The 21,061-nt window shown below is 39.7% G+C and overlaps 1 protein-coding gene across 5 annotated transcripts in view; it reads right to left on the reverse strand.

The window, feature by feature from the left end:
- The window catches only part of RPS6KA5 (ribosomal protein S6 kinase A5), a 198,988-nt gene that overhangs the window by 63,109 nt on the left and 114,818 nt on the right, over nucleotides 1–21,061 (reverse strand). For all 5 annotated transcript variants that reach the window (XM_028851750.2, XM_001088246.5, XM_077941612.1 and 2 more), the window contains exons 4-5: nucleotides 15,269–15,384; nucleotides 10,868–10,975 (exon numbers count right to left, since the gene is read on the reverse strand). In XM_028851750.2, coding sequence (XP_028707583.1) covers nucleotides 10,868–10,975; nucleotides 15,269–15,384 — 224 coding nt within the window. The remainder of the gene's footprint in view (nucleotides 1–10,867; nucleotides 10,976–15,268; nucleotides 15,385–21,061) is intronic.

The following is a 21,061-nucleotide window of genomic DNA, read 5'->3' on the forward strand; positions in this document are numbered from 1 at the left end:
CCTCTGCTATGCTCTTCACAGAATTTCACTATTCCTTTTAACAGAAAACCCCAAGTTGTCTGCATATGTGGATGACAATAAGGCTACTGGTATTCTCTTTCCTAAGGTTAACTCTGAGTCAGTCAATGCTCAATCTTCAGTCTCCATCTTATTTAACCTAACAATAGCATATGACACAGTTTCATCCTTGAAACATTTTTTCACTTGTCTTCTGAGACAACCCACATTGTTTTCCAAATTCATAGATCCAGACCAGACTTCTCTCCCAAATTCCAGACTCATATAGCCCACTGCTTAACATCTCTGCTGTGTATCTAATAAATCTCTCAAACTTAACCTGTCCAACTGAACTTCTCTCCCCACCCCAGATAGCTCCCCATCAGCAGCCTACCCCATATTAGTTGATGGCAATTTCATCCTTCCAGCTGTTCTGGCCAAAAACCTTGGGGCCACACTAGGTTTCTTCTGAATTCTCATACCCCACATCTAACTCATCAAAAAATTTCATTAGATCTAATGCCAAAATAGTCCTAAAATCTGCTACTCCACAGTTTAGGCCAGTTCCATCTCTTGCTGGGATTACTGCAACAGTTTTCTATCTGGACCTCATGTTTCCACACTTGTCCCACTACAGGGTTATCACAGTTATCAACCAGAATTATTCTTCCAAAATAGGAGATAGCTACTCTTCTACTCAAAACTACCCAATGGCTCCCCATTTTGTGCAGAGAAGAAGCCATAGTCCTTACAATGATCTTCAATGTCCTGAGTGATCTGTACAATCCTTCTTCCATATGATCACCTCCACGTCCTTTCCTACTACCGTAACTCTCACTCATTCCATAATCCCATTTTAAAGGGCCTTAATACTGGCTGATCCCTCTACCTAGAAATCTCCTTCCTGAGATATCTACATGGCTCACTCTCACTTCCTTCATGTCTCTATTGTACTATCACCTTGGTGAGGCCTTTCCTGACCACCTGATTTCAAAGTGTAGCCTCTTCTCACCCTATTCCCTATTCCTGTTTCCTACTATACTTGTCTTGCAACTTACCACTATTTAACATACTACAGAAATACTTATTTGTTACTGTCTGCCTCCCTGTGTAAAGGAAGAATTTGCGTCCACTTTGCTCATTCATTACAAGATCTCAACACTGAGACAGAACAGTGCCTGGATCACAGGAGATATTCAATCAATATTCACGGAATCAATGGAAAAAAATTGTAAAATTTCCATAACTGAAAATGTGAATAGTGGGCACATAAACTCAGTTATATCATTTTCTATTTTTATTGTGTTTTATAGCATAACATTTTAAAGAGGAATTTGGAAAATATAAACATTTATTATTCACACTTATGCACATTCTTATTATTCTAGGATATCTTTTGCTAAATTCCCTTATGGGCTTTAAAGTCCCTGACATTCAGCATAGTTTTGAATAATTTTAATTCTTTCTTAGAATATAGATAAAAATAAACTGTGACTGCTAAATATAGTCATCAAGTAAATTTAAAAATACATATTTAACATTATTTGAACAAATGGAATATATAATACTTGGAAGTTTCTGTGAAAATAATCTCATTTCAAAAGTTGTCCCTGTTGTTCTGTGTTGTTACTCACATTGAATCTACCTTTAAAAAAATCATATTATGAATAAACTTTACTACAGTCAAAAATTTCTGCCATAAGAATAATTATAAAGGGATCTGCGAAGCAGACAGTTGGCAGGCAATCCCTGTTTACCCCCAATCCTTTGGAGGGGAATCAAAGGTCCGCTCAGATATCTGGGGGAAAAAAAAATCTCACTAATGAATGGCTCAAGCTAATGTGTTAGCATCTGAATATTGTGTAACAGTGTTTTAGGAGAGGAAGAACTGGGGCAACAGGGTAACACTTTGGTTTCTAGGTTTCCTATCTTCCCAACACCTCCAGCTCAATGTTTACCTTGAAATAACTAAATTATCTTAGAGTCACTGATGTTGGCAAATGACTGATAGGGCATATTATCAGAGACCAAATAGATTTTCAGGACACATGCAAATAAAAAAAACCATGACTACATGTCAATACAAATCAATCAGGAAGGGAGACAGAGGTAATTAAAAAGCTGGTTTAGGGTTAGGTTATCTGATTCTCAATGCAAACATGCTCTTTATGGAACCCGACCCTTACCCACACATCTTGAGATACATACATTAAAAGAGCAGAAACTTGAAAGTGGCATGATTAGCTAGGCATTTATTAGAGAAAGATATAATTTAAAACTTTCTTGCATGTAAGAAAATAAAGAGAATAATTTTAAATTCTCAATGGTATATTTTAATTTTGCTCACAGTAATCTGAAATGTAAACAGTACTTCTCACAAATAGAACGGATATAGAGCTTTACACTTTAAAATGTACTTTCACAAGCGTTAATTCATTGTGTCTGTATAACAATCTTATAAATTAGGTATGATAAATATTATTTTACAGATGATGAAATTAAGACTCAGAGAGGTTAACGACTAAGTGACTTGCCTCATGTCCCAAAGCTAGGAAATAGAGAACCAGAAAAATATCCCCCTAACTAAAATGCCTCTTACATTGCTCAAAGAATTAATCAATAAATAACATTATCTGAATTGAGCAAGGTTAGATTTTTCTACTTCTGGAAAGAGAAAAATAGTCGTAAATCCAGAGGCTTTTCCCTCTAAGTACAGATACTCTGTACTGTTCGGTCAACACATTATTTTTCTTAACTAAACCTTATGGTTGTATTTATCTACCTGGGGATTCATGTTAATGATCTGTTTTGAAAATTTTCAAACGCTCACCGTTAAATTATAAAAACAGAATGCATATACCATATTTAAGCATAAACATGAATATGTCCTTTCTGACATTATTTGCTTATAAATATGAACAGACATAATTTTGAAGCTATCATCACTTTACCAACACTTTTTTTTTAACTGTATTTAAAGTCATCAACATTAAAATCAAATATCCGGCCAGGTGCGGTGGCTCAAGCCTGTAATCCCAGCACTTTGGGAGGCCAAGACGGGCGGATCACGAGGTCAGGAGATCGAGACTATCCTGGCTAACACGGTGAAACCCCGTCTCTACTAAAAAAAAAAATACAAAAAACTAGCAGGGCGAGGTGGCGGGCGCCTGTGGTCCCAGCTACTCGGGAGGCTGAGGCAGGAGAATGGCGTAAACCCAGAAGGCGGAGCTTGCAGTGAGCTGAGATCCGGCCACTGCACTCCAGCCTGGAGACAGAGCGAGATTCCATCTCAAAAAAAAAAATAATAATAATAATAAATAAATAAATTAATTAAATAAAATATCCAATAACTACCAAATTCTCTGATTTGAAGTTAGAACTCAACAAATGTTTGTAAAACTGTACTACCAAAAAAATTCTATGGAAGATATATATTAGCCTGCACATTAGAAATGTTTTGTTATTTTCAGAATCTCAAGAGCCTGATCAAATTTTCTGGTTGAGAACAGAACAGTAAAAATAGCAAATTTTCATTATCATAAAATATGTTTAAAGTTTCTAAAATAAATTTACTTTAACCTGTATGTAATCTAGGCTGCAAACCATTATCTATAAATAATTATATGGGCTGGGCATGGTCACTCATGCCTATAATCCCAGCACTTTGGATAAGCAAGGCAGGCAGATTGTTTGAGATCAGTTCAAGACCAACCTGGGCAACATGGTGAAACCCAGTCTCTACAAAAAATACAAAAATTAGTTCGGCATAGTGGCGTGCGCCTGGAGTCCCAGCTACTTGGGAGTCTGAGGTGGAAGGATGGCTTGACCCCAGGAGGCAGAGGTTGCAGTGAGTCAAGATCTTGCCACCCTGGGTGACAGACCAAGACCCCATCTTAAAAAAAAAAACAAAAAACAAACAAACAAAAAAACACAGAAACAAAAAACCCATAAATAATTATATGAATATTTGACAAATATCTCTAGAATACAGGCTTAGGAGGTTAAGGAATTTGTTATGTTCACCATTATATTTCTAGGGTCTAGTGCAATACCTGGCAATGGTAGGTACTCCAAGATTTTTTGAATTACTTATATATATACAGAGATAAGTATAATATCATGAGCAGAAACATCAAACATACATAAAAAGCAAATTCCTGAAGATTAAATATATTTCCCAGACCAAATGAGGCCAGAATGTATAATATAAAATTGTGATATACTGACAGAGAAGCAGATTTTGGTGGAAGATTACTTCCGTTTTGAAAATGTTTAGTTTGAGGAGCCTGTGAAAGAGTCAAGTGGAGATACAACATTCACATACTTGGGTCTTGAGCCCAGAAGAGAAGGTTGGCCAAGAGAAGGCTGGGAATAAGCAGCATGTAAGAAGAGTACAGCATAAAAAGAGATGAGTACCTAGGACTGAGCTGAGGGGAATCCTCAGGTAGAAGAGGAAAAGCCTACAAAAGGCAGTGAGAGAGACAAGGAAAGTCAGGTGGGTGTTGTGTCACAGAGCCAAGCTGAGAGGTGATTTCCACTTCAATACTACCAGGCAGTCAAGTAAGGTAACTAAAAAGTATTAATATGCACGTCAATGGTAACATTGGCAAGAACAGCCTCAGTAGATGGCAGTGGGGTGGGGGGCAAGGGAGTACAAGCAGAATTGGAATTGATAAGGCAGTAAGGGACATGTGAGTAAATAAAGACAAATACTGACAAAGGAGAACAATGAGACAATAGCTAGATGGGAATATGGTATTCTGAGATATTTTTTCCTTTTTATTTATCAGTCCATTCATCTCCCCATTTTTAAAATTTTAAGACAGAAAGACTATGTATACTTAAACAGTAACAGAAATGGTCAAAGAGGAAGAGGTTAAAGAGAAGAGAAGGCAGACAGAGTGTATCAGTACATTCTCACGCTGCTGATAAAGACATATCCAAGACTGGGCAATTCACAAAACAAAGAGGTTTAACAGACTCACAGTTCCACATGGCTGGGGAGGTCTTGCAATCATGGTGGAAGGAAAGGAGGAGCAAGTCACATCTTACATGGATGGCAGCAGGTAAAGAGAGAGAAAACTTGTGCAAGAAAACTCCTGTTTTTAAAATGGCCAGATCTCGTAAGACTTATTCACTATCATGAGAACAGCATGGGAAAAATGTGCCTCCATGATTCAATTACCTCCCACCAGGTCCCTCCCGCAACATGCAGGAATTCAAGATGAGATTTGGGTGGGGACACAGCCAAACCATATCATTCGTCCCCTGGCCCCTCCCAAATCTCATGTCCTCACATTTCAAAACCCATCATGCCTTACCATCAGTCCCCCAAAGTCTTAACTCATTTCAGCATTAACTCAAAAGTCCATAGTCTAAAGTCTCATCTGAGACAAGGCAAGTCCCTTCCACCTACAAGCCTCTAAAATCAAAAGCAAGTTATTACTTCTTAGATACAACAGGAGTACAGGCATTGGTTAAATACAGCCATTCCAAACGGGAGAAATTGGCCAAAACAAAGGGGCTACAGGCCCCACACAAGTCCAAAATCCAGCAGGGAAGTCAAATCTTAAAGCTCCAAAATGATCTTCTTTGACTCCATATCTCACATCCAGGTCACGCTGATGCAAGAGGTAGGCTCCCATGGCCTTGGGCAGCTCCACCCTGTGGCTTTGCAGGCTATAGTCCCCCTCCTGGCTGCTTTCACCGCGTTGAGTGTCTGTGGCTTTTCCAGGTGCACAGGGCAAGCTGTCGGTGGATCTACCATTCTGAGTGTTTCACGTGTCCGTGTGAAGAGATCACCAAACAGGCTTTGTGTGAGCAACATGGCTATTTATTTCACCTGGGTGCAGGCGGGCTGAGTCCGAAAAAGGAGTCAGCAAAGGGCAGTGGGATTATCATTGGTTCTCACAGGTTTTGGCATAGGCAGTGAAGTTAAGAGCAATGTTTTGGGGGCAGGGGGTGAAGCTCACCAAGTACATTCTCAAGGGTGGGGAGAATTAAAAAGAAACTTCTTAAGGGTGGGGGAGATTATAAAGAACCTTCTTAAGGGTGGGGGAAATTACAAAGTACACTGATCTGTTAGGGTGGGGCAGAAACAAATCACAATGGTGGAATGTCATCAGTTAAGCTATTTTCACTTCTGTGGATCTTCAGTTGCTTCAGGCCATCTGGATGCATATGTGCAGGTTGCTGGGGATATGATGGCTTAGCTTGGACTCAGAGGCCTGACACTGAGGTTTAAAGGACGGTGGCCCTCTTCTCACAGCTCCACTACGCAGTGCCCCAGGAGGAACTCTGTGTGGGGGATCGGACTTCACATTTCGCTTTTGCACTGCCCCAGCAAAGGATTTCCATGAGGGCTCCATTCCTGCAGCAAACTTCTGCCTGGGCATCCAGGTGTTTCCACATATCCTTTGAAATCTAGGTGGAGGTTCCCAAACCTCAATTCTTGACTTCTGTGCACCCATAGGCTCACCATCACATGGAAGCTGCCAAGGCCTGGGGCTTCCATCCTCTGAAGCAACAGCCTGAGCTGTACCTTGGCTCTTTTTAGTCACGGTTATAGCAGCTGGGAAGCATGGCACCAAGTCGCTAGACTGCACACAGCAGAGGGGCCCTGTCCCCGGCCCACAAAACCATTCTTTCCTCCTAAACCTCCAGGCCTATGATGGGAGGGGCTGCCGCAAAGGTCTCTGGCATGCCCTGGAGTCATTTTCCCCATTGTTATGGTGATTAAAATCCAGCTCCTTCTTACTTACGTAAATTTCTGCAGCTGGCTTGAATTTCTCCTCAGAAAACAAGATTTTCTTTTCTATTGCATTGTCAGGCTACAAATTTTCCAAACTTTTATGCTCTGTTTCCCTTTTAAAACTGAATACCCAAGTCACCTCTTGAATGTTTTGCTGCTTAGATACCCTAAATCACCTCTCTCAAGTTCAAAGTTCCACAAATCTCTAGGGCAGGGGCAAAATGCCACCAGTCTCTTTGCTAAAACATTACAAGAGTTACTTTCGTTCCACTTCCCAACAAGTTCCTCATCTCCATCTGAGACCACCTCAGGCTGTTTCATTGTCCATATCATTATCAGTATTTTGGTCAAAACCATTCAACAAGGCTCTAGGAAGTTCCAAACTTTCCCGCATTTTCCTGTCTTCTTCTGAGCCCTCCAAACTGTACCAACATCTGCCTGTTACCCAGTTCCAAAGTCGCTTCCACATTTTCAGGTATCTTTTCAGCAGCACCCCACCCATGGTACCAATTTACTGTATTAGTCTGTTCTCATACTGTTGATAAAGATATATCCGAGACTAGGCAATTTATAAAAGAAAGAGGTTTAATGGACTTACAGTTCCATGTGGATGGGGGAGGTCTCATAATCATGGTAGAAGGCAAGAAGGAGCAAGTCATGTCTTACATGGATGGCAGCAGGCAAAGAGAGAGAAAGAACTTGTTGCAGGGAAACTCCATTTTTAAAACCATCAGGTCTCGTGAGACTTAATCACTACCACAAGAATAGCATGGGAAAAACTTGCCCCCATGATTCAATTACCTCCCACCAGGTCCCTCCCACAACATATGGGAATTCAAGATGAGATTTGGGTGGGGACACAGCCAAACCATATTATAAAGATACACATTTAACCTGGAAACCAAGGAGGCAGAGTAGGGATGGGGCAGAAAGAACCTTGTACCAAAAAATATGATATTTTGATATCAGTTGGGGCTGATATGTGAAACCAAAAAGGAATGTGAGCTAATCAAAACAGAAATGGTTTCATGGGAATATTTTTAAGGTACAAAGGGTCTAGATAAAGAAACTTCCTAAACAGGTGCTGGGTGGAATCAGAAGAGCAAAGGACAATGATCAAGTTTCAGAGGACTCAGCAAAGGAAAATTCCTACCTGAGCACTGAGAGTTAAACTTGAAGTCGAGCATGACAGTATGTCCTCTAGGGCTAAGAGAGAGAATGAGCAAGCAGTCTAAGGATCAAAGAGATATGCAACCCTTACAGCTTAATAGTAATGTTAAACTATTAACATAACCTAGAGCGAGGCTGTATTCAGTAAATAAGGGCACCTATTAATTACTCCTCTACTTCAGCTTGAACTGTACTATTTCATTTTTGCACCCAAACCACTAAGTACTCAAAGATGATGGTATTTGACTGGATCCCCATCATCCCCTTGAAAGGTGTTTGCTGACACGACTAGCAGAAAACTCTTCTCCTGTGAAGAGTGACCTGGCTGATTCAGTCACACAGCATTTCTGACTAATGCTTATTACTGTATTAAGACCTAGCAACTCTGGTCAACTTTGATTTTTGTTTGTTTGTTTACTTTTGGGTCCTAATATTTTGCTGTTCCCCAGGGCCAAAGTCTGTCTCTATCTATTGCCAAATGATCTGCCACACATAACTATAAACGGAGGATTCATTAAGTGATTCTTTTCATGAGTATACTACCAGAACCTAGCCTACCATCTAGCACATGGGCCCCCAGGCCATGGACCAGTACCGGTCAGCGGCCTGTTAGGAACCAGAGCGCACAGCAGGAGGTGAGCAGCAGACAAGCATTGCCACCTGAGCTCTGCCTCCTGTCAGATCAGTGGTGGCATTAGATTCTCCTAGGAGTGCCAACCTTATTGTGAAGTGTGCATGCAAGGGATCTAGGCTGCACATTCTTTATGAGAATCTAATGATAAATGTAATGTGCCTGAATCATCCCATAACCATACCCCCATCCTGGTCTTTGGGAAAACTGTCTCCCAGAAACCAGTCCCTCGTGCCAAAAAAGCTGGGGACTGCTGATCTAGCACATAGAAAGCCCTCAACAAATATCAATGGAATGAGCAAATAAAAGTGATAATCAAATCTCTCTATGCAGGGGGAGTTTTACACATTTACCCCTTGGGCAGTCTGTTGAAGCCTGTGGACCCCTTCTCAAAATAATATTTAAAAATAGATAGCATTATAGAGGAAATTAATTATAGTGAAATACAGTTACAAAATTATTTTTTTTAATTGTGACATCATCACAAACATGCTTCTGTGACACAGGGTGGGCTTGCCAAGCCCTAGGCTTCTCTGCAGAGAGATCTGGCTGGGCCAGTTCAGTGGCAAAACTACTGATGACATCTACAGAGTTTTTGTTCTTGGTTTCTCAGAGAAAACTCCTCCAAACTCCTGCTTGGGAAGCCACTGTGCTCAGAGTGAAGTGGCAGAAAGCGGCCAAGAGAGTTTGCACAGTTCAATGTGTCCATTTTCACCATACCTGTCATTTTCTGTATGGTATCCTCATCCTTAGCTGTGCCCATTATCCCTGAATGCACAGACCTTTTCGGTCTTCCCTTAGGGTGAGGAAGGCACAGCTGCTTATGTCAACAGGGGCAGAGATAGAATCAAGGGGTTACCTGTTTCTTACACAGACTTACAATCAGTCCTCCTGGGTCCTGCATCACCTGCATTCCTACTTCGAGGGATACCTGCTGCCTCCAATTCTTGAACCTTTTTAGGGGGTCAGAAGTACAGACAGCCTGCTTTTAGGCTTCCCATGTTACTGTCATCCATCTTCTAAAAGGTAGTTGCTATTTTCTCTTTTCCCTTTTGAGTGCATGTCTATCTTATCCCTTTCCTTTTATTCTTGTGGGATGTATTAAGGAGGCAACAGTAAACAGATTTAATCTGCTACAATTTGCCGAAGTCGCCACTAAAATTTTTACAAAGGCATAAAAAGTTTTAAAAATCAAATTTAGAAGTAAATGCCTCAAAATTCATCTATTTTATAACTATGATATTTGTATCAAAGATGATCAATTTACTGTAATAACTACAGCTTCATGAAGGTAGAGATCATTTCCACTTCACTTATTATTGTATTGTCCAGTACCCAGCATAGTAGAGGTGATCAGTAAATATTCATTGTATAAGTAAACTGAATGAATATAGAAGTGATTAAAAAATTAGGACCTGGAAGTTTTATAATTTCAGCACTTATCTCACTCACTTAGGATTGCTTAAGCAATACTCCAAAAACCCATCAGAAATAGATATACCTAATTTGGAATCTAAGAATGATGTATTTTATAATAACAAAGTCCTTCACTACAAACATTTTACTATGATTCCATATTCTATACCAGCAATTTCCTGGATAGAAATGAAAATGACATTCAAATTTACTTAGTTATCTTGAATAACTAGTAGTGCAGAAATAAATGTAACTTATATTACAACCATTATATAAACAGTATTTAATTACAACTAATAGATGTACAATTTTAAGTGTCATTAAATGCATTTGAAATATTAAACAAATTCTAAATAATACTGAAAATTAAAGTCCTCCAAATGTAAAATCTGCACATTAGCCACCACATTTTAATTCATGTTGAGCAAAAACCAGCAATATTATTTAAAAATTGGGGCTAGTAGATCTGTCATTCTTGTCAAGCAAATTCAAAGGGCCTTCATAGCATGTCCTACTTTGTTATCACAATGTAAACAGTGTGTACTTTGCTTTATGATTCTTTATTGGCCACTATCAAAGCCATAATTCTCCTGAAGGGCCAAAAGAGTTATTTAATTTTTCAGTCATATTTTATATATTTTATGGGGAAAGTTAAATGCATAGTGCCTTTTTTTTTTTTTTTAAATAAATAGAAATTCTGATATATCCATCATGGTTTACCGCGATTTTAACAGGACGGCTCCATATTAATTTTAAACTAAAAATCTCTACATTTTTCATGCACAAACCTGCACGAAAGTTCAGAATTCATATGGCAGTTTTCTGCTAAATGTTTATTCTACAGTTTTCATCCTTGTTTACATTCTGTTATTACTAAATTCAAATTAAAATATCATACTCACTTCATCAGCCACAAACTCCTTACTCAGACCAAAATCTGTCAGCACTACATGGCCATTAGAATCAAGCAGAATATTCTCAAGCTTAATGTCACGATATATAATCCCCAACTGCAAAAAGAAAGAAATATAAATTTTAAAATAATTTACAAAAAATGAATTAAGACAGTCTTTCTTGTCTACCTTTTTTTTCTTTTTTTAAAGGCATTTCCCTCCTCAGGATCCTGTGATGGCTCTTGGTGACTGGTCAGGGCAAATGGAAATTCTTTTATCTGCTGCGTTCCCTCGATGTCTCCAACCTACTTCTTTGTTCTCCTCGTGCACAGGGTCTACCTCGTTGGGTCAGTTTCTTTAGGGCCTCCCTCTTGACTAGTGCTTCTTCAAGTCTCTATTCTTTCTATTTCACTCTCACTCTAGATGACCTTCAGGTGCCTTTGCAGCCAATTCTTGTCCATCACTTCCTAATGGCTTCAGAAGAATTTCCTGACTAACCGGATCCCCTGGTCATTTCCTTGTGTTTCATCCTATAACACCTATGTTTACATTGTACTTACCTATACATGACTGATATTTTCTAGGTACTTCCTATTTGTCTTTATATACCTATATATTCTGTTATATAGGTATAAAAAGACAACTCTGTTATTCACTTTTTATGTATTTATCAGGTATTTATGCAGCACATCATGTATAAAATAGGAAAATGTATAAAATAGGAAATTCATAAAGAATTGCTGATTAACAGGCTCTTAAACATAAAGGTTGAAGATCATAGGTTAATTTTACTCAAACTTTAGTTTGTTTGTTTTTGTTTTTTTTTTTGAGATAGGGTCTCACTCTGTCACTCAGGCTGGAGTGCAGTGGCATGGTCCTAGCTCACTGCAACTTCAAACTTCTGGGTTAAAGACATCCTCCCACCTCAGCCTCCAGAGTAGCTGGGATTACAGGTGTGAGCCACTGCACTAGGCTCAAACTTTAGTTCTAAATAAGCAAAGAAAATCAATTAAGTAACATTTATAGATCCCTCTGTTTTACTTTGCATTTATAAAACTTACTTCTTTGTAAGTTCTATAGCAAAACACTTCAGCTATATAACAAATAAATCTATCCAACTCATATAAAAGGTGCTTGATCTGCACAAATTCTGTTTCATGTTTTCAGTTATGTCAGCCTGAATTAAATGTTTCTAAACTTAGAAACATTGCTTTCCTCAATGCTAAGAATATGAGAAAGTTCTTAATAATCTCTTAAAATGGAAATCAAAATTATATACAGAAAAACACGAAGGGGCAGGCACAGTGGCTCTTGCCTGTAACCCTAGTATTTTGGAAGGCTGAGGCAGGAAGGTCACTTAAATCCAGGAGTTCAAGACCAGCCTGGGCAACACAGTGAGACCCATCTCTACAAAAAATTTTTAAAATTAGCTGGGTCGGGAGCAGTGACTCCCGCCTGTAATCCCAACATTTTGGGAGGCCAAGGTGGACGGATCACCTGAGGTCGAGAGTTCGAGACCAGTCTGACCAACATATAGAAACCCTGACTCTACTAAAAATACAAAATTAGCCAGACGTGGTGGCACATGCCTGTAATCCCAGCTACTTGGGAGGCTGAGGCAGGAGAATCACTTGAACCCGGAAGGCGGAGGTTGCAGTGAGCCAAGATAGTGCCACTGCACTTCAGTCTGGGCAACAAGAGCAAAACTCCGCCTCAAAAAAAAAAAAAAAAAAAAAAAATTACCTGGGTGTGGTGGCACACATGCAGTCCTAGAGCTACTCAGGAAGCAGAGGCAGCAGGATCACTTCAGCTCAGGGTGTTTGAGGCCACAGCGACCTATGATAGCATTCCAGCAAGCGAGACCCTATGTCTATGTTTAGACCCTACGTCTCTATTTTTTTAAAAATGGAGCCAAAAAGGGACAAGCGCGGGTGGCCCATGCCTGTAATTCCAGCACTTTGGGAAGCCAAGATGGGAGGATCGCTTGCGCTCAGGAGTTTGAAACTAGCCTGGGCAGCATGGCAAAACCCTGTCTCTACAAAAAATACAAAAATTAGCCAGGTGTGGTGGTGCATGTCTGTTGTCCCAGCTACTCAGGAGGCTGAGGTGGGAGGATCACCTCAGCCTAGTAGGTTGAGGCTATGGTGAGCTGTGATCATGCCACTGCACTCCAGCCTGGGCAACGGAGTGAGACCCTGTATCAACACAACACAACACAACACAACACAACAAAACAAAACAAAACACAAAAGTACTAGGCAATTTTCCTCTAAGAGTCTCAGTGTTCTACAAGACAGAAAAGAAAATGTCTAGAGCTTATATTGAACAGACATTGACTTGGAGCATTATATGCATCTAACAACCAGGAGATGCTTTTTCCTTAAAAACAACCTCTTTGGAAAATATTTTAGGAACAAATAATTTACTATCTGCGTCAGCTTATCACTCGCAAGTAAACATCCATTTTTGCCTCTTCCTGTGAAACCCAATGTTAGTAGCTTTATCAAGATTAACATTGCTGGCTTTGCGTTATATTTATTTGTATCTTTTTAGGGTAGTAAGATTAGGAGAAGATTAACCGAGATTTCATTTGCTGTATTACTCTCATTCCGTATCAATTACAGTTATATCCAATATTGATTGTTATATTACTTCTGTGTTTGACAATGAGCAAGTTTCACATAAATTAAAAACTGGATTTTTGGACAAGCACAGTGGCTCACACCTGTAATGCAACAATTTGGGAGGCTGAGGCGGGCAGATTGCTTGAGTCTAGTTCAACATCAACCTAGGCAACATGGCAAAACCTCATCTCTATAAAAAATACAAAAATTAGCTGGGTGTGGTGGCACACGCCTGTGGTCCCAGATCCTCGGGAGGTTGACATGAGAGGATCACCTGAGCCTGGGAAGGTGGAGGCTTCAGTGAGCCGAGATTGCACCACTACACTGGACTTTCTAGCTTACTCACTGGAGCTATTCATTTTGTTTCTTACTCATATTTATGATGATTTCTACCATCATTTTTATATTATAAACTAATTGTCCTAAATCATAAATTTCAAAGGTCTTTCTCTGCAGCGTATTCCTGGGTCCACTAGTTTCTTGTATGAAAATGTCTTATCTTATATCCCACAAAAATCATCTTAAAGCCTGTTACCGTATCAAGACTTCTATCAAAAGAAGTCCAAGTGTCTGTTCTGCTACCTCAGTTTGAGTGCCTACTTGACTGCACCTCGTTCCCCTTCCTTTGCATTGTACTGCCGCCCTGCTCCCCAATCCCCTATTGCCAAAGGTTTCTTTCCCTCCTTGTTCTCATACATTTTTCATTCAGTCTCCCTAAGATTCCTACCCTTGAACCATCTCCCTTCACCTGGCAGGTCTTGTTTCTGCTCTGGGCTGGATCTGCCCTTTTCCTGATCTCTTTTTTTCTGACATCTTACCATCATTTATTCTCACAGCCTCACCCATCTGTTACCTCCACCTTGCTGCCTGCCCCTTTAGAAATGTCATCCTTCATCCTTACTTTTTCCTTCAATTCTCTCCTTTCTTTTCTATGCTCCATAATCAGCACTTCAATCTCTATCTTAAACTAGTGTAGGACCTGAATACAACATGATGAGGAAGAGTGGCTTCATGATGTACCTGAATTGTCCTAATTTAAAAATTACTTGAGTACTTTCCGTCTCTGAGGAAAAACACAAGCCTGGTCTACATAATGACTGCTTCTACAATATTTCCTTATTAAGTAAAACAAAAAACGGAGTCAAAATTTCTTGGCTCAAGATTAATGGTATCTGAAATAACATTTCTTAAAGTTTGAACTGATTGTTACAGTTTGAATAGGGTCACAGACATGAATTCCATTTAAAGTTTTTTAGTAAGAGTTCATCCTACCTGGGGACAATGGAGGAGAAAGGGGGTGGGAGCAAGGGACGGTGTCAGGGACAAAACAAATGGAAAAGAAAGCCAGAGTGCGAGAGTGGGAAATAACTCTTATTCTCCAACCTCATCAGGACACACCCTGAAGGTTTACAGGCAGAGTCTGCAATGCAGTAAATTACAATGAAAGAAATACATATTATGACTGATGGTTTCATTTTATTGGTTATTTTAATAATTAAAGGTTTTTATTTTAATGATACTTTGTAACAAATAAGCATTAAGATTTTTCAGGAAAAAGGCCAAAAACTGCTTAAGTTCTTTTCAATCTCCACCATAGCAAGTACAATTGGAAAGTAGATTTTTTTCAAACGGAATTATGAAATTGAGAAAATTGGTAATGTTCTGTAAGTGTGCTTTCATAATCTCCACTAAGACAATAACACGTAAAAACATGAGCTCTTCTAGCTCCATTATTACCTTAGTTAACAAACTTCAAAAAAGAAACTTGAAAAATCAAGTGTCTTACCTTGTGGAGATGTTCGAGGGCAAGCACAATCTCTCCAACATAAATCTGCACCTCGTGCTCTGTGAAACGCTCTCTTTGAGAAAGATGAGTAAAAAGTTCTCCACCATTTATATAATCTAAAAATGAAATATATTTTTCTTTCTTAAACTTGTATTCATAAATGAGAAGCAGTGTTTCCTTTTAATCACTTTGGATTTATCATAAGGCACTGATTTTAAAATACTGCTATTTATACAATTTAGCATATAGTTTCATGTAGATTTCTGGATTCAGATAGCAATACAGTTTCACAAAAAAAGATTACCTTAAATATATTCATATGAGTTTGCAAAGAGTATTGCCATTAAAACTATTGCTAAAATCTGCATATATTTAAATATTTTTTTCAAATACAGCATATTAGAAACCTCTGCCATCACCACATAATGCATACTTAACCTACTCTGGAGTACCAAAACATCAGCCACCGCAATAACCAAAACCAAAACAAAACACAAAGTCCCATCCTTCCATTTGTAATAATTGCCAGTCACCTATAAACAGATTCCCTATTTTCCAGAATTGTCTACGTGCACTTCCAAAAATTTATATTAGGTAATAGATACCCTTTTATTTAGCCCAAAAGTATAAGTATTACAACTTGGTCAAATCAAAGATTCTAAAAGTAGAAGATTCCTATTTTCCTTTCAATTTTCTCTGTTTATCCCAAGGGGGATAATGAAATATGTGACCAAAAGGCTACATTAAGAGATAAATAAGGGAGCTGGTTAATTTTTTAAAAAACCAAAATAGTTATGTTGACACATGGTTGTAGTAAGACATTTCTTCATAAACTCAGAACTTATTTATCATTCATTATTTTAGGTGACAACTATACAAATTAATATTAGAAACTGCTCAAAATCCTATAGAATAAACTTTTGCCAAATAAATGTTGCAAAAAAGCTTTAAATTAGTTTCATCAGAAACCACTGATACATTAACACACAGTATTTGTGTGTGAGAAACTATTAACAACTAGAAAAGTCATAAATGCAATTTAAAGCTTTTCTCCTGAAAAATCTGAAAAGCGTATATCCCAAGTATATTCACTTGTTGAGTTTACCACAATTTGATAAAAGAACGGAATTCTTCATGAACTCACAAATTTTTCTTTTACTTTGTCCATTTAACTTCAAATTCCAAAAAGCAGGTACAACAGAATTAAAGAACTCTAATAGCTAGTTGTTTTGCAATGCATTTTACAAACCACATGTCAGCAAAAACCATTTCCCTTCTCAGGCTTCTGTATTTTACCAAGGAGTTTTAATTATATCTGAACACAAAGCTAATTATTAAAAAAGTATAAAGGAACACAGGATTCCTGCAAATTAATAATGAACTTTTTTCCTACCTTAGTTATTTACTTAAAAACCCAATAGTCGTGTTTATGCATAAATGGTTTCCATAGTCAGTCATGATACAGAAAGAAGCACGCATATTTCAACTGACAAACTCCTACATAGCCTTGAATGTCCAATTCAATCATCTCATCTTCTATGGCCACTGCAGCAGAGTTGATTACTTTCTTCTATGTTACCATTATACTTATTTAAGACTTCCAGCACTGCAGTTATCTTGCTATACTGCAATTGTTTATTTGCATACTTACTTTCTCTGCTAAAGTAAGGATTAATATATTCATCACTATTTACTCATCATAGTGCCTGCATGCAGTAAGCACAAAATAGATGTCTATGGCATTAACAATTGAACACAAATTCTTAATACTAGAATATATTATAAACAGGGTCTCTGAACAAAACCACTCTGAAACTTAAGAGGCCAGTCTACTATTTAAAAAATCTAATGTACTCCTGTTTCAAATGCAACATGGCATAGTTAAAAGAAACAGGGCTTTGTAATTGATGGTCCCGAACTAGACAATGGCTCCACAGCTGTCCTTCCTTAAGCAAATTAAGTCTCTCTGAGCTTCAGTTCTTTATCTATAAAACAGGAATAACAACTACTTATGAATTATTGTTACTTGGGACAAAGTGCTTTATTTTCCACTTACTAGGAGATTACGAAAAAGTAACCAAAAATCTAAGGAGACATACCTCAAATATCAAGTGTCCTACTTCCTCCTTTTGGGATGGATTGACTTGACATCATAAAATAAGTTATTTTATTTTGAGGGGGCAGTTATGGGTTGTATACTTTATAAGTTGAACAGCAAACTCTATGAACTTGAGAATGCATGGGTGATGCAGTGGTGAGCATAGCTGCCTTCAATCCACGAACATGCGATGTCTTTCCATTTATTTAGGTCTTCTTCCATTCTTTCAACAATGTTTTGTAGTTTTCAGAGTATACGTTTTTGTACTTCTTTTGTTAAATTTATTCCCAAATATTTTATTCCTGTTGATCCTAAAGTAAATGGTTTTAACTTCATTTTCAGATTGTTTATTCCAAATGTATAGAAATATAATTGATTTTTGTATGTTGATCTCACATACTGCAATTTTGCTAAACTTATATATTAGTTCGAGTAGTTTCTGAGTAGATTCCTTAGGACTTCTATTTATAAGATGTCATCTTTAGATAAGAGTTTTTCTTCTTCCTTTCCAACCTGAAGACCTTTTGTGTCCTTTTCTTGCCTATAATGTTGAATAAAGTGGGAAAGTGGATATTCTGTCCATGCTCCTGATATTACGGGGAAAGCATTTAGTCTTTAACCATTAAGCATTATGTTGGCTCTTGGTTTTTCCACAGATGCCTTTATCAGGTTAAGAAGTTCATATCCGGCCGGGCACGGTGGCTCACGCCTGTAATCCCAGCACTTTGGGAGGCCGAGACGGGCAGATCACGAGGTCAGGAGATCGAGACCATCCTGGCTAACATGGTGAAACCCTGTCTCTACTAAAAATACAAAAAATTAGCCGGGCGTGGTTGCGGGCGCCTGTAGTCCCAGCTACTCGGGAGGCTGAGGCAGGAGAATGGCATAAACTCGGGAGGCAGAGCTTGTAGTGAGCCGAGATCGTGCCTCTGTACTCCAGCCTGGGCGACAGAGCGAGACTCCATCTTAACAAAAAAAAAAAAGAACTTCACATGCATTCCTACTTTGTTGAGCATTATTCATGAAGGAGTTGAATTTTGGCAAATACTGTTTTTCTACATCTATTGGGAGGATCATATGTTTTGTGTTCTTTATTCTGCTGATATGGTATATTAAACTGACTGACTTTTGGTTGGTAAACCACTTTTACACTACTGGGATAGATTCCACTTGGCCATGGAATATAATTATTTTTGTTACTGGATTTGGTTTGATAGAATGTTGTTGAGAATTCTGCATTTATATTCATAAGAAATAATGACCTGAGCCTGCCACGGTGGCTCATGTCTGTAATCCCAGCACTTTAGGAGGCTGAGACAAGAGGATCACTTGAGGTCAGGAGTTTGAGACTAGCCTGGCCAACATGGTGAAACCCTGTCTCTACTAAAAATACAAAATTAGCCAGGCATGGTGGTGCACACTTGTAATCCCAGCTACTCGGGAGGCTGAGGCAGGAGAATTGCTTGAACCAGGAGGCGGAGGTTGCAGTTGGCCAACTGCACTGCAGTCTGGGCCACAGAGAGAGACTCAGTCTCAAAAAAAAAAAAAAAAAAAAAGGAGAGAGAGATAATGGTCTGTAGTTGATACCCCACACGTTAAATATAAACCTGTAGGAAGGCTGGGCACGGTGGCTCACACCTATAATCCCAGCACATTGGGAGGACAAGGCGGGCGGATCACGAGGTCAGGAGATCGAGACCACCCCGGCTAACATGGTGAAATCTCCTGTCTACTAAAAATACAAAACAAAATCAGCCAGGCGTGGTGGCGGGTGCCTGTAGTCCCAGCTACTCGGGAGGCTGAGGCAGAGGAATGGTGTGAACCCCCGAAGCGGAGCTTGCAGTGAGCCAAGATGTGCCACCGCACTCCAGCCTGGGCGACAGAGTGAGACTCGGTCTCAACAATAACAAAACACCAGTAGGAGGGGTTCCAAGATGGCCGAATAGGAACAGCTCAAGTCTACAGCTCCCAACGTGAGCGACGCAGAAGACTGGTGATTTCTGCATTTCCAACTGAGGTACCGGGTTCATCTCACTGGGGCATGTCCAACAGTGGGTGCAGGACAGTGGGTGCAGCGCACTGAGTGTGAGCCCAAGCAGGGCGAGGCATCGCCTCACCTAGGAAGCGGGAGGGGTCAGGGAATTCCCTTTCCTAGCCAAGCAAAACAGTGACAAACAGCACCTGGAAAATCGAGTCACTCCCACCCTAATACTGAGCTTTTCCAATGGTCTTAGCAAACGGCATACCAGGAGATTATATGTCGTGCCTGGCTCAGAGGGTTCCATGCCCATGGAGCCTCGCTCATTGCTAGCACAGGCAGTCTGAGATCGTACTGCAAGGCAGCAGTGAGGCTGGGGGAGGGGCGCCCGCCATTGCTGAGGCTTGAGTAGGTAAACAAAGTGGCAGGGGAAGCTCCCGGCAGCTCAAGGAGGCCTGCCTGCCTCTGTAGACTCCACCTCTGGGGGCAGGGCATAGCCGAAAAAAGGCAGCAGAAACCTCTGCAGACTTAAACGTCCCTGTCTGACAGCTTTGAAGAGAGTAGTGGTTCTCCCAGCATGGAGCTTGAGATCTGAGAACCTGAGAACGGACAGCCTCTCCTCAAAGTGGGTCCCTAACCCCCAAGTAGCCTAACTGAGAGGCAACCCCCAGTAGGGTCAGACTAACACTTCACACGGCCGGATACCCCTGAGACGAAACTTTCAGAGGAACCATCAGGCAGCAAAATTTTGTGTTCAGCAATATTTGCTGTTCTGTAGCCTTCGCTGCTGATACCCAGGCAAACAGGGTCTGGAGGGGACCTCCAGCAAACTCCAACAGACCTGCAGTTAGCAGGAAACAGGTCCTGACTGTTAGCAGGAAAACTAACAAACAGAAAGGACATCCACACCAAAACCCCATCTGTATGTCACCATCATCAAAGACCAAAGGTAGATAAAATCACAAAGATGGGGAAAAAACAGAGCAGAAAAACCAAAAATTCTAAAAATCAGAGTGCCTCTCCCCCTCCAAAGGAATGCAGCTCCTCACCAGCAATGGAACAAAATTGGACGGAGAATGACTTTGACGAGTTGAGAGAAGAAGGCTTCAGACGATCAAACTTCTCCCAGCTAAAGGAGGAAGTTCGAACCCATGGTAAAGAAGTCAAAAGCCTTGAAAAAAGATTAGACAAATGGCTAACTAGAATAACCAATGTAGAGAAGTCCTTAAAGGACTTGATGGAGCTGAAAACCATGGCACGAGAACTACGTGACGAATGCACAAGCTTCAGTAGCCGATTCAATCAACTGGAAGAAAGGGCATCAGTGATGGAAGATCAAATGAATGAAATGAAGCAAGAAGAGAAGTTTAAAGAAAAAATAAAAAGAAACGAACAAAGCCTCCAAGAAATATGGGACTATATGAGAAGACCAAATCTAAGTCTGATTGGTGTACCTGAAAGTGATGCGGAGAATGGAAACAAGTTGGAAAACACTCTTCAGGATATTATCCAGGAGAACTTCCCCAACCTAGCAAGGCAGACCAACATTCAAATTCATGAAATACAGAGAATGCCACAAAGATACTCCTCGAGAAGAGCAACTCCAAGACACATAATTGTCAGATTCACCAAAGTTGAAATGAAGGAAAAAATGTTAAGGGCAGCCAGAGAGAAAGGTCGGGTTACCCACAAAGGGAAGCCCATCAGACTAACAGCA

The sequence above is a fragment of the Macaca mulatta genome, chromosome 7 (assembly GCF_049350105.2).
Source record: "Macaca mulatta isolate MMU2019108-1 chromosome 7, T2T-MMU8v2.0, whole genome shotgun sequence".
Lineage (NCBI taxonomy): Eukaryota > Metazoa > Chordata > Mammalia > Primates > Cercopithecidae > Macaca > Macaca mulatta.